General features: G+C 39.2%; 1 protein-coding gene across 2 annotated transcripts in view; it reads left to right on the forward strand.

Moving 5' to 3' along the window:
• gmppb (GDP-mannose pyrophosphorylase B) overlaps nt 1-8,331 on the forward strand; it is a 10,125-nt gene extending 1,794 nt beyond the window's left edge. For both annotated transcript variants that reach the window (XM_060858063.1, XM_060858062.1), the window contains exons 3-10: nt 854-934; nt 1,234-1,282; nt 1,813-1,955; nt 2,736-2,894; nt 3,011-3,089; nt 4,016-4,143; nt 4,351-4,533; nt 6,278-8,331. In XM_060858063.1, coding sequence (XP_060714046.1) covers nt 854-934; nt 1,234-1,282; nt 1,813-1,955; nt 2,736-2,894; nt 3,011-3,089; nt 4,016-4,143; nt 4,351-4,533; nt 6,278-6,409 — 954 coding nt within the window. In that variant the 3' untranslated portion in view covers nt 6,410-8,331. The remainder of the gene's footprint in view (nt 1-853; nt 935-1,233; nt 1,283-1,812; nt 1,956-2,735; nt 2,895-3,010; nt 3,090-4,015; nt 4,144-4,350; nt 4,534-6,277) is intronic.
• Nucleotides 8,332-12,159: the final 3,828 nt, after the last annotated feature.

Raw genomic sequence — 12,159 nt, forward strand, 5'->3', positions numbered from 1 at the left:
CCCAGGGCACACACACTCTCATTCACTCACACAATCACACACTAGGGACAATTTTCCAGAGATGCCAATCAACCTACCATGCATGTCTTTGGACCGGGGGAGGAAACCGGAGTACCCGGAGGAAACCCCCGAGGCACGGGGAGAACATGCAAACTCCACACACACAAGGTGGAGGCGGGAATCGAACCCCGACCCTGGAGGTGTGAGGCGAACGTGCTACCGTGCCACCGTGCCCCCCTTACAGTATTCATATTGAATAAAAATATATTAAATATGCAAAATAACAAATCTTAGTGTCCTGTTGAACTACCAAGGTGTATTAGTTCTTAAAAAGCACTCACCTTGATAATCTGGGATTCTGGATCAGACATTGTGCAGAATAGAAGCTCATGTTCAGCAACAGACTTCTCCTTATAGCTCAAAGACCAACCTTTTCCGACTGAGAAACCTACAGCAGCATTTGGGAGATTTCTCCAGCCTGATAATCACCCAAAAGTTAAACAGTAGCCTTGAAGACAAGTCTGGATGGGATTTGCTTGTCACTGTATGAGTTTTTTCTTGCTTCTGAAACACCTGAGCTGGCACAGGCACTGATTATGGGGCGCTGTGTAAGTTGGATTAGTCGAAAACCTGAAATTCTACAAATCTGAAACATCTAAAATAATGAATTCTTTCTCGAATCATCAGGAAAATTGACTAGAAATGTAAACAGAGACAGAAGTGGTGGCTTGCATAGGAATGTTTGCTTTCTGGGTTTGATTCCTACATTCTCTTTACTAAAAGGTCAAACACGCTGCTCTGGTCACACGGTTATATTCATTTCTGTACGTTTGTCTCTTTTACTTGTACACAGGCCGGAGTCCGGCATGTCATCCTGGCCGTCAGCTACATGTCCGATCTTCTGGAAAGAGAGATGAAAGCTCAGGAGCAGAGAGTAAGACTTTGTTTGGTCTAATGGTTTGTCACTCACGGTGTGTGTGAGTGGAAAAATAAAAAACTTTAAATGTAGAAATATAAATAAAATAAAAATGTAGATCAATTCTAGTTAAAATGCAGTGGATGTTTCATGTAATGGGGAAAAAAACAAAGAGAAAATTATTTAAACTGAACAAATAATATCATTAAATGTATCATGACACAATTAGCTGTGCTGTTAATTCTGTCAGGATTAAAAAAAGTATATACAGATGATGAAGATATTCATTTAAAAACATGATGTTCTGTCCTCCACAGCTTGGAATAAAAATCTCGCTTTCCCATGAGAAGGAACCGCTGGGGACCGGTGGGTAAATTCACAGACTTTTGGCCCTAAAACTTACTTTTAATACTTTCTGCTGTGTTGAGAGTCAGTATCTGAAGTATCTGTTGGCCTGAACCAGGAGATCAGGAATGGATCCGATTTGATATATTATCATTTCAGTTCGATTAAATGCATGATGTTGACTGAAACAAACAAAGAGCAGAATTTATCTGACAACTCGTCAACATCCCGTCTGCTGCAAGCTGTTTTACCATAAAAAAGTCATTAGGTTTGATTATTTAAAACTATTCTAGTAGAAATTTCAAATTCTAACATTACCATGAACTCTGAATTTCATTCGTCTACAAGATATTTATCACTTACCCATAATAACGTGCATGTAAGATGTTAAGTTTAAGATTTCTTTGTATTTATTAGACATGGAATAAAATGGATTGACTAGAAGCAAAGGTTGTTAGGAGGGTCTCAGGATCTGGTCCTGCCCAATCCCCGGAGCTCTGATGTTGAAAACATGGGATTTACTGAACGTTTTTGTGTCTGCTTTCATTCAGCTGGTCCTCTCGCTCTGGCTCGTGAACTGCTGACGGACAGCGACGAGCCGTTTTTTGTCCTCAACAGTGACGTGATCTGTGACTTCCCCTTCGAGGACATGCTGAAATTCCACAAGAATCACGGCAAAGAGGGCACCATCGTCGTAAGTCACATGTTGCTCTGAGCTTTGAATTTTACATACAGAGCTTCTACAGGCGAGACATTTCTCTATAAGCCTGCGTGTATGATGTAGGAACATTTACGACTTAAGCTCACAGGTTTAACCAGCTCGTCGTTTTCAGTTTAACTCGTGCTCTAAAGGAAAAAGTCTTTCTGACCTCCAGGAGTCTCTCTGCTCTAAGGTTTCATGCTGCAAGGGACACTTAATCGTGATGAGTCCTCATGCTCTGGTGGGCGAAGCAGCAAGAGATCACATCATAATACCAGAACTTAATCTTGATATTTAGTTCTGCTAACAAAACAACAATAGCACATGCATTCAAAAGTTATGAAAACTAAATGACGCACAGAAAATACGAATCACTTGGAAATAATAATAGTAGTAGAGCAGCAGTGGGGTGGTATGTGAGAACTAGGGATAAGGGCCGTGCTCAAGGGCCTAACAGTGGCAGCTTTACAGTGCTCGAGCTTGAACCCCGATTCTCTGATCAAAAACCCAGAGTTTAACCACATGGGCCACTGTGAAATAATTCTGTTATTGATTTTTCCCTTTTATTGATTTGTTTGTTTGTTTGATTTATTTTTGCTTTTACTTATTTTCACATAGGTTTATTAATTGTTTTATTTACAGTGTGTGTGTGAGATTATTAATACTGTTATGTATTCTGCACAGGAATATCTGAATTCATTCTTCTTGTAAGGTCATTATGTAAGTACATTATGAGTTACGAGTCTGAAACGACCCCCTTCTCATACGATTCAGGTAACTAAAGTAGAGGAGCCGTCGAAGTACGGCGTTGTGGTGTACGAGGGAGAGATCGGACGCATTCACCGCTTCGTCGAGAAGCCGCAAGTGTTCGTATCCAACAAGATCAACGCTGGAATGTACATCTTCAGCCCGAGCATGCTGAGGAGGATACAGGTCAGGCTGATACCCAGCTCAGGTTACTCTATACTACAGGATAAAGACCAGTCTGATTTGTCAGAAGGTCACTTCTGACATCACTTTCAGCTGCTTATTTCTCTGGTTTCCCACAGTTGCGTCCAACCTCAATCGAAAAGGAGATTTTCCCCGTCATGGCTGAGGAGGGACAGCTTTATGCCATGGAGCTTCAAGGTACATCAACTCACAGTCTCTGAACATCTGGCTATACTTTTTTTTTTTTTTTTTTCCTTTTTTCCTTAAACCCAAATGTAGTCCATCAGTCATGACATTTTGCCTAAATGTAAGACAAAAAGACGAAACCGAATCAATCACTAGTTCTGATCTAGTGACCTATAAAGGATATTTTCAATTAGGCAGCTTACCTGATGATTATTATGATGCTAAGTAATAATAATAATAGTAATAATAATAATAAAAGGACAAACAGGTCCATTATACGGGGGGGAAAAAAAGAAAACCTGTCTGGAATAAACCTGATTTATAAATCAAACTGAAGGCAGGTTATCGTCTATATCACTCCCACAGTACAGTTCTGCCTTCATACTACTCTGATACGTGTATGGAGAGATACCAAACTACAGGAATAACATGAGTTTTGTCTATTTGAGACACGATATCGTGAAGGAAGGTTGTGTTGAAAAGGGAAAAATTCTTATTAAATAAAAGGGGACTTATTTTCGATCTCAATATCCGGTGTCATCCAGATGATGATGATGATGGTGGATTCGCTTATGAATGTCCACAGGGAATTTTTTCCTCACCGCTTGCTCGTATACATTTAAATGTAAAACGTTATAAGGTATTCTGAATTTTTAGATTCATAAAAAGCTGCTTCGTGATCGTGTTTATTGTTTATTGTTATATGGGGATGAAAACTAGCCGGTGGTTAAAAGCTTGACTTGGAAATAACTTTATGAAGTAAAGAATCTTGGTTGATTTAAAGTAAGAGTAAAATGGCGTTTAAAACAAACAAACAAACAAACAAACAGTTAATTCTTTTTTTAGACATTAAGAGATATTCATTCTAACCTCGATGACTGAAGCTCTTCACACACACAAACACACACACACGATTAACCTTTGTGTGCATTCTCCAGGGTTCTGGATGGACATCGGTCAGCCTAAAGACTTCCTAACTGGCATGTGCATGTACCTGCAGTCTGTCAGACAGAACGCTCCCGAGAGGCTCCGCACTGGACCCGGTTTCCTAGGCAACGTGTTAGTGGTAAGAAACGTTCACGCTACAAACTGCAAATAGGCTTTTTCTTATTTTAGATTTTCTTTTGTAAACAGACTACGTCTTATGTCCACTAGGTGCCAGTATAGCCTCGTTATTCTATTCTCATCTAATTCAAAGGTTTGACATTATGAAATAGTTTAGAAACAGAACACCACCACTGAAGGGTTTTCAAATGAGTACTTTATTATCCAGGATCCAACGGCGGTCATCGGGGAGAACTGTACAATCGGGCCAAATGTGACCATCGGCGCCGGCGTGGTGCTGGAGGATGGCGTGAGAATCAAACGCTGCACCGTGCTGAGGGGAGCTCACATCCGTTCACACTCCTGGCTCGAGTCCTGCATCGTGGGCTGGAGCTCTTCTGTAGGACAATGGGTGAGGACTCGTACTGTAACTCTGTAGCTCTCGACTGTTATCAGAGTCTATGGGGATTGATTGCAACCGATGACTAATGCCATCTTGGAAAATACACCTATGTGTCGTGTCTTAAATAGGGTGTATCTATGCTTCTTTTATCTCTTTCTCACATCTGCAGATTAGCTACAGCATTTGTGAAAGATGCTAACTTCTGGTTTAGTCCAACTTTCTTTATCAAGGTGACATTTGCCTTGTGGATTCACAACTCTCGGTTTGTGAGCCAACAGAAACAAGCTGACTGGATCGTGGTGGAATAAAAAGGCTCCTCGCTAGCAATTTTGTTATTAGTAATGTTGGCCTCTCTGACGTTCTGTGTAGCCTGCCACGCTTAAGCGTTTATTTAAGTGCTTCAGGAAACAGTAGGTCTTTAGACGTCATTTGAAGACTGGCAGTAACTCAGCTGGTTTAACATCTTGATGAAGTTTATTCCACCATCCTGATGCAGAAACAGAGAGGAATCTCAAATGCATACGCTCGACGTTTAGTCGCCGATAATTACAATGTTTTTTCAAAAATAAAATTAATTTAAATGAATGTTTTTATCAAAATTTTTTTTTGAAAGTCTTAATGTGGAACAAAAGTCAGACCTATTTCCAGAAAGGTGTACAAAATTTATCAATGACTCTTAGGCTTGTGGGCGGAGCTTCTGAGGATGAAATATAAATATAATGTTTTTGTTTTTTTTTCCAGATAGCGTTGAACAATACTGATTGTCTACATTATTTGTAATTCTGGTCGGTCTTACAGTATACGCAGCGCTGTCGGTCATTAGGATCAGTCAAATCTGATGGGTTTTTATTAATATTTTACAACATTGTCACTTGCACTTTAATGTCATCATGGATGTGAGTAGAAACAGCACCCAAGTGATGGTCTTCACTCGTCCTCTATTGTGTTTAAATTATGCACTGCACCTGCTTCATGCTATTAATATCTTCTCAACGCATGTTATCGCTTCTGTCTCTATAATAAGACTGTTATGGTTTAAGTCATGTGATATAACAATGCTTTTAACAGGCTGTAAGCCAGACGAAGAGGTGTTTGTGGAAGCCGACCTTGTACGCTGACCCGACAGTGGCATTAGATACAGGGCACTGCGTACTGTACACATGGAGGAAATAAACTCTGGATTCTAATTTACCGATGTTCTAATTTCAGATGATGTTAGATTATTTAAGAAATTTGTTCTGTGTAATTTAAGCAATGTGTGCTTTGGCAGTCTGGATTCTCTGGTTCCACATTGGTTTAAGACGAGCTACAGAAATGTTAAACAGCAGATAATCAGAAGTTTAGAAGAAAAATAAATACAGCAAATGGAAGATTTATGTCCTGATTGGTTCATCTTTGGGAGGTGTATTATTGGGTTGTAAGATAAACAGGAACTGGTTTTACATGTTAATGCATGCTTGAGCATGATCATTAGACCTGGTGGAAATTGGCATCCAAAAAAAGGAAGAAAAGAAAAAAGGCTCATGTATGTGAGTTGGCTCTCACCTAAAAGACTCAGTTCAAAAAGTTTAATCATTTGGAATCAACACAAAACTCCATAAAGTATTTAACCTGGTGCATGTTTTCCCAGCTGCGTGTTTTTTTTTTTTTTTTTTTTTTTTTAATTCTGTTAATAGATTATTTTATTTATTTTTCAAGCTATTTAAAAAAACAAGAACCTTCCGAATTCATTTTTTCCTTCTTGTTCTTTCAGGTACGGATGGAGAATGTGACGGTTCTGGGCGAGGACGTGATCGTCAGTGACGAGCTCTACATCAACGGGGCTAACGTTCTGCCTCACAAGTCCATCACAGACTCTGTGCCTGAGCCTCGCATCATCATGTAGAAATCACACACATTCTTGTACTTCTGTGTCCGAGTGTGTATTAGGAGAACACTAGCAGTTTGGTGCTAGTGCTCCCAAAAAAAAAAAAAAAAAAAAAGCACCAGGAGGGAGATATATATGTTGTAAGTATTGGAAAGGACGTGCGCTGATGTTTCTGTACGGACCAGACAAGATGATTGTTTGTTTGTCTAGAGTTCTTCTTGATCACCACTGTGTATATGATACAGGACTTGTATGACTAGGCAAAGGTTAGATCAAATGTCACATTGCCTTAAAAAGGGAAGAGCTGATGTCCCTTATGCAACTTCTTCATTTTATCTTTTATTTCTGATTATTTGGGATAATTGGCTTGCCTGTGCAGTGTGTATGTTTGAATCCATACACATAGTACATAATGAGTTGAGTAAAGCTTCAAACTCTGTGCCATTGTATCCACATGACCCAGGTTACAAGAATACGACGTATTTCAACCTAATCTCTATCCGCTGCGTGTATTTGTCCGATTACCGTGTGCCACAGAATTTCTATGCATTAAGAAAAGAATGGAAGACCTGATTATTCGAGAGCCAATAGAAATCTAAGGGAACTTGTGAAAGTCTATGGCAAAAGTATGTGGACACCTGAGTATTTAACATCTAATACTGAAACCACAGACATTAATGTGGGGTTGTCGCCTATTTCCTGGAAAGGGTTTCCACTAGATTTTGGAGCGTGGCTGTGGGAAATTGTGTCCCTTCAGCTAGAAGAGCTGCAAGAAATCCGGAACTGATGGAGGAGACCCGCGGTCCGGTCAGTGTTCCAGTTCATCCCAACGGTGTTCAGTAGGTTCTTCCACACAAACTTGGTGAATCATTTCTACAACGAGTGTGCTTTGTGCATGGGTGCATTGTCATGCTGGAACAGGCCTGAAACTCCAATGAAGGGAAACAAATTTGTGGCAAATGTTTGGGGAGGAACCACATTCGGTTGTGATGGTTGTGTCCACAGTCCTTTGACCATATAGTGTGTAATGGGAATTCAAACCTACAACTATTACACTCTTTAAGACAGACAAGAGAGATTTTCCATCACTGAAGCAATAAAGTAAAAGGTAATTCAGATTAGGGGGGCACGGTGGCTTAGTGGTTAGCACGTTCGCCTCACACCTCCAGGGTTGGGGGTTCAATTCCCGCCTCCGCCTTGTGTGTGTGGAGTTTGCATGTTCTCCCCGTGCCTCTGGGGTTTCCTCTGGGTACTCCGGTTTCCTCCCCCAGTCCAAAGACATGCATGGTAGGTTGTAGGTTGATTGGCATCTCTGGACAATTGTCCATAGTGTGTGAGTGAATGAGAGTGTGTGTGCCCTGCGATGGGTTGGCACTCCGTCCAGGGTGTATCCTGCCTTGATGCCCGATGACGCCTGAGATAGGCACAGGCTCCCCGTGACCCGAGGTAGTTCGGATAAGCGGTAGAAAGTGAGTGAGTAATCAAATAAGTTCTAAACATGTATAATAAAAAAAATGAAAGTGCTTTGAAATACTGTAGAAATAGAACAGACAAATTAATTATCATTTTATAGATAGATAGATAGATAGATAGATAGATAGAGAGAACAGATGTAGGTAGAGATTAGGTTTTAAAAAAGTTTTAAAAAAAAAAAAAATCTTTAAGAGTAAGGAGTAAGAGGAGCAAATGAAGGCACAGTAATATTTGAAAGAAAACTCTTGCCACAATGTTAGCCCAGCTCATCATCGTTCAGTTCTTTCCACATTATAAATCCTGCATGCACTCTGTTTAGGAGATTGTAGTGAACATGAAACTGAACAAATACTGCAATGTATCATGTTTATTTGAACTGACTGTGAAGTATTCGTGTGCTACCACTAAAATGGCAGCCCACTTTTTTAATGACAATCTGAATTAATATAAACATTTGAAGCAATCACTCTGGTCGTTCTTTCTCTGTCGGTTAATGATCTTTTTCATATTGCCACATGTCTGGTATTAAGTCTTCGTTAGAGTAAAATACATCAATATGCACCTCATAAGCCTGGAGCTGTGAGCAGCCAAGAGTCCAATAAAAGCCACTAAGCAGAGAGCAGCATTTTAGGCAAATCCTGATACCGTTTTGGATGGAAGCCTTATTGGTCCTGAAAAAGTCTGGAAAATAGCCAAGAGATTGACATCACAAGGGAATAAAATAATAACCTCTGCACCCTATAACACACTGGATGTCCAATAGACAAGTCATTTAAGTTTTGCCTGTTGATATTAAACACTCATGGCTCACTTAGTAACCTGTAGATGCCAAATAATGGCTGTTTGAAACTTATGAGGTTATTAAATTAGCTTTTCTAGAAGCTTTTTATCCAGTGAAACTGGATTCCTCCTTTTTAGCTTCAGTGAGTCTGTGTAACACTACATCTGAAAAATCTGGCTGGTTATTTGGTTAACCACGGGAGTCTATATAACCATGAAGAGTAATTCACAGCCAGTGTTGCCAGACACAGCCAATTCCCACACAAATGGGCTATTTTTAAACACATCAGGCTGCAAATAACAGGCTATAACTTGTATACAAGTTTTATTTTAGTTTATACCACAGTGCTGTTGAATTCTCTATTCTGATTGGTCAGGAACTGTTGATTCATTGTCTACTAACAACAGTTTAGACTAATTATGGCTGTGAGGCAAATCAGAGGTTTATGTTAATGCGCTTAATGAGTCTAATACATTATCCTTTCAGTCGTAGATTAACACAGGAATGCTGCACCAAAGCGTATAAAGTTTTTTATGAGATGATTGTAAGGAGTAACAATGTGGCAAAGTCTTTAGTACAACACATTACTAACTTCAGTGAAAAAGTAGAGTCTAATGAGGGAACGACTGCTTGTAGCTGCTATAACATAGTGAGGGAACGACTGTTGTAGCTGCTATAACAGTGAGGGAACGACTGTTGTAGCTGCTATAACAGTAAGGGAGCGACTGCTTGTAGCTGCTATAGTGAGGCATCGACTGCTTGTAGTTGCTAAAACATAGTGAGGCAACGACTTCTTGTAGCTGCTATAACAGTGAGGGAACGACTGCTTGTAGCTGCTATAACATACTGAGGGAACGACTGCTTGTAGCTGCTATAACATAGTGAGGGAACGACTGCTTGTAGCTGCTATAACAGTGAGGGAACGACTGCTTGTAGCTGCTGTAACATAATGAGGAAACAACTGTTGTAGCTGCTATAACAGTGAGGGAACGACTGTTGTAGCTGCTATAACAGTGAGGGAACGACTGCTTGTAGCTGCTGTAACATAATGAGGGAACGACTGTTGTAGCTGCTATAACATAGTGAGGGAACGACTGTTGTAGCTGCTATAACATAGTGAGGGAACGACTGTTGTAGCTGCTATAACATAGTGAGGGAACGACTGTTGTAGCTGCTATAACGTAAAAGCTTAAATAGAAATCAACTAGCAGATGTTCCACATTAACTAGAAACAGAATAAAGGCATAAAGTTTGTACATTATTAAAAAAATCTATATATATAATATATACATTTAATTGGTTTACATTGTGGCTGCTATGATGCATCACGCCACCATATTGTTGATTACTTTCACTCTCAACCACCTTTTATATCTCCCTTGAACGATTAACTGGATAGTTTACTGTAATGTGTTCGGAATGGGTATAAGTCGAATTTGCATTACTTTCAAAGGATTTTTCTTTAATGAATGGTCATGGTCAAAAATAAATAAATAAAAGAATTACACGAGCAATAATTCTCTGTAAATATTTGCCTCAAAACGCATCAAGTTCTTCATGGATATGACAAAGAACGTAACTGCTGATGGCTTAGGACACAGTGTGACTTACTGTAAGCCATATAAATAAACACAAACTCCACTGTGGAGATAAACTCTGTGATTTTATGAGCTGGCTGACTCCGACAACAGGAGTCACTTTTTCCTAAGCATAATTTGACTTGAAAAACTGATTCACTGTGACCCAATTATATCAGTTGAATGCACAAACATCAGTTAATGTTAAGATCTTTCTATTCCAGACATTATGAATACCTTTGTACTCGTTATAAATTGATCATATGGTTTAACTCACCTTCTTTTAAATTTCTTTTGGCTCACTTAGACTCAGTTGACCGTTTTAGGTCTCTCACTAACTGTCTTCATGTCAATGGCTATTCACCTGGTTATTGTCGATTTCTACCTAATCACAGCTGCTGTAATCATAAAGTCTCTTCTCCAGTCATCCCAGGACTCTTATGCAGAAGATGATCATACTAAACATTTTTTTCACACTTCTCTTTAGTCTTTTATACCTGTACAATGTAATGATGCACTTTTCATAGGGACGACTCACATCATCTATAGGGCTAATAATCAAAAGAATACAAACGCATTTTTATTAAACAAGGTAAAATACTTTATATGGCCATACTTTATATGGCAAAGCTGTAATGAGGCATTTATTTATTTAGTACCAGTAAGTAAGTTGAGTTTCACTGTAACATGACAAGCTGTGTTGGTTTTTTGTCTTCCAAAGTTGAGTTAGAGAGAAAAAGTGGTTCTTGATGGAATGACTAATAGAAATGAAAATATTATTATATCCTGAATAATAAGAACTCACATATGTTCCACAACATTGATTGTAACCATAAACGACTAAAAAGCTTGATGGGAAATGAGAAAAATTGTCAAATCAGAATGAAATACTATGACATCCGTTATTATTATTATTATTATTATTATTATTATTATTATTATTATTATTATCATATAACAGCATTGCATATTGTGTATTATTCTATATTTATATTTCATATAAACTGTGATGAGCTTTTTGCCAGTTAGGAAAACACAGAGATCAGACTACTGAATAATTCTCATCTATTATAATGTCTACAACATTTATGACATTTAGCAGACTCCCTTATCCAGAGAGACTTACAATTTATTTCTATTTATACAACTGAGCACTTGAGGGTTAAGGGCCTTGTTCAGGGGCCCAGCAGTGGCAGCTTGGTGTACCTGGGATTCGAACTCACAACCTTCTGGTCATTAGTCCAACATCTTAACCACTGAGCTACCACATGTCTAGACACTGACTCGTAATCTACAGCTGACTTCCGATTGATCTTGTATTTTGTGAAACTAAAAATATCTCAAGTGGACTCATTTCCTCTGTAATACAGACTTTTAATGCATTCTGCTTCGCTGTTTCCTTAAAAAGGCAAAAAGAATGTGTTGAATCGCAACACAGGAAACATCCTCCCCTCAGTTCAGGAGGTAACTGATGACAAAAGAATGTGAGTCGTACATTCTTCCATGCTTATATCGTACATTCACAGCCACGGCTGATGTCACGAGTTTCTCTTTTTTTCACCACGGAGGATGGGCGTGGCCTAAATATCTCGCCTACTAGCATACTAAACAGTACGTAATAAGACGCTTCTAAAGGTTACCATGGTTTCCAAGAGCTCATACACGTTTTAAACATACAATTTTGTGAGGTAGAATGCTAATTAGTTACTTCGGATATCTTAACAAAGATTACGGGAGCATTGCTGGCCTACAATATTCATCCATCCATCCATCCATCTTGCTATTTATTGCAGTAGTATGCAAATTCATAACCGGACGTCCGCGCGTCTCTGATTGGCTGCCGTCATTCTTTAAGCTGTGATTGGTTGGTGGAGAGAGCGAGGGATTCCCAGCAGACCCCATTCAGTTTAAATAGAGCTTTGTGAACCAAATGGAGA

This window comes from Tachysurus vachellii, chromosome 22 (assembly GCF_030014155.1).
Source record: "Tachysurus vachellii isolate PV-2020 chromosome 22, HZAU_Pvac_v1, whole genome shotgun sequence".
Classification (NCBI taxonomy): Eukaryota; Metazoa; Chordata; class Actinopteri; order Siluriformes; family Bagridae; genus Tachysurus; species Tachysurus vachellii.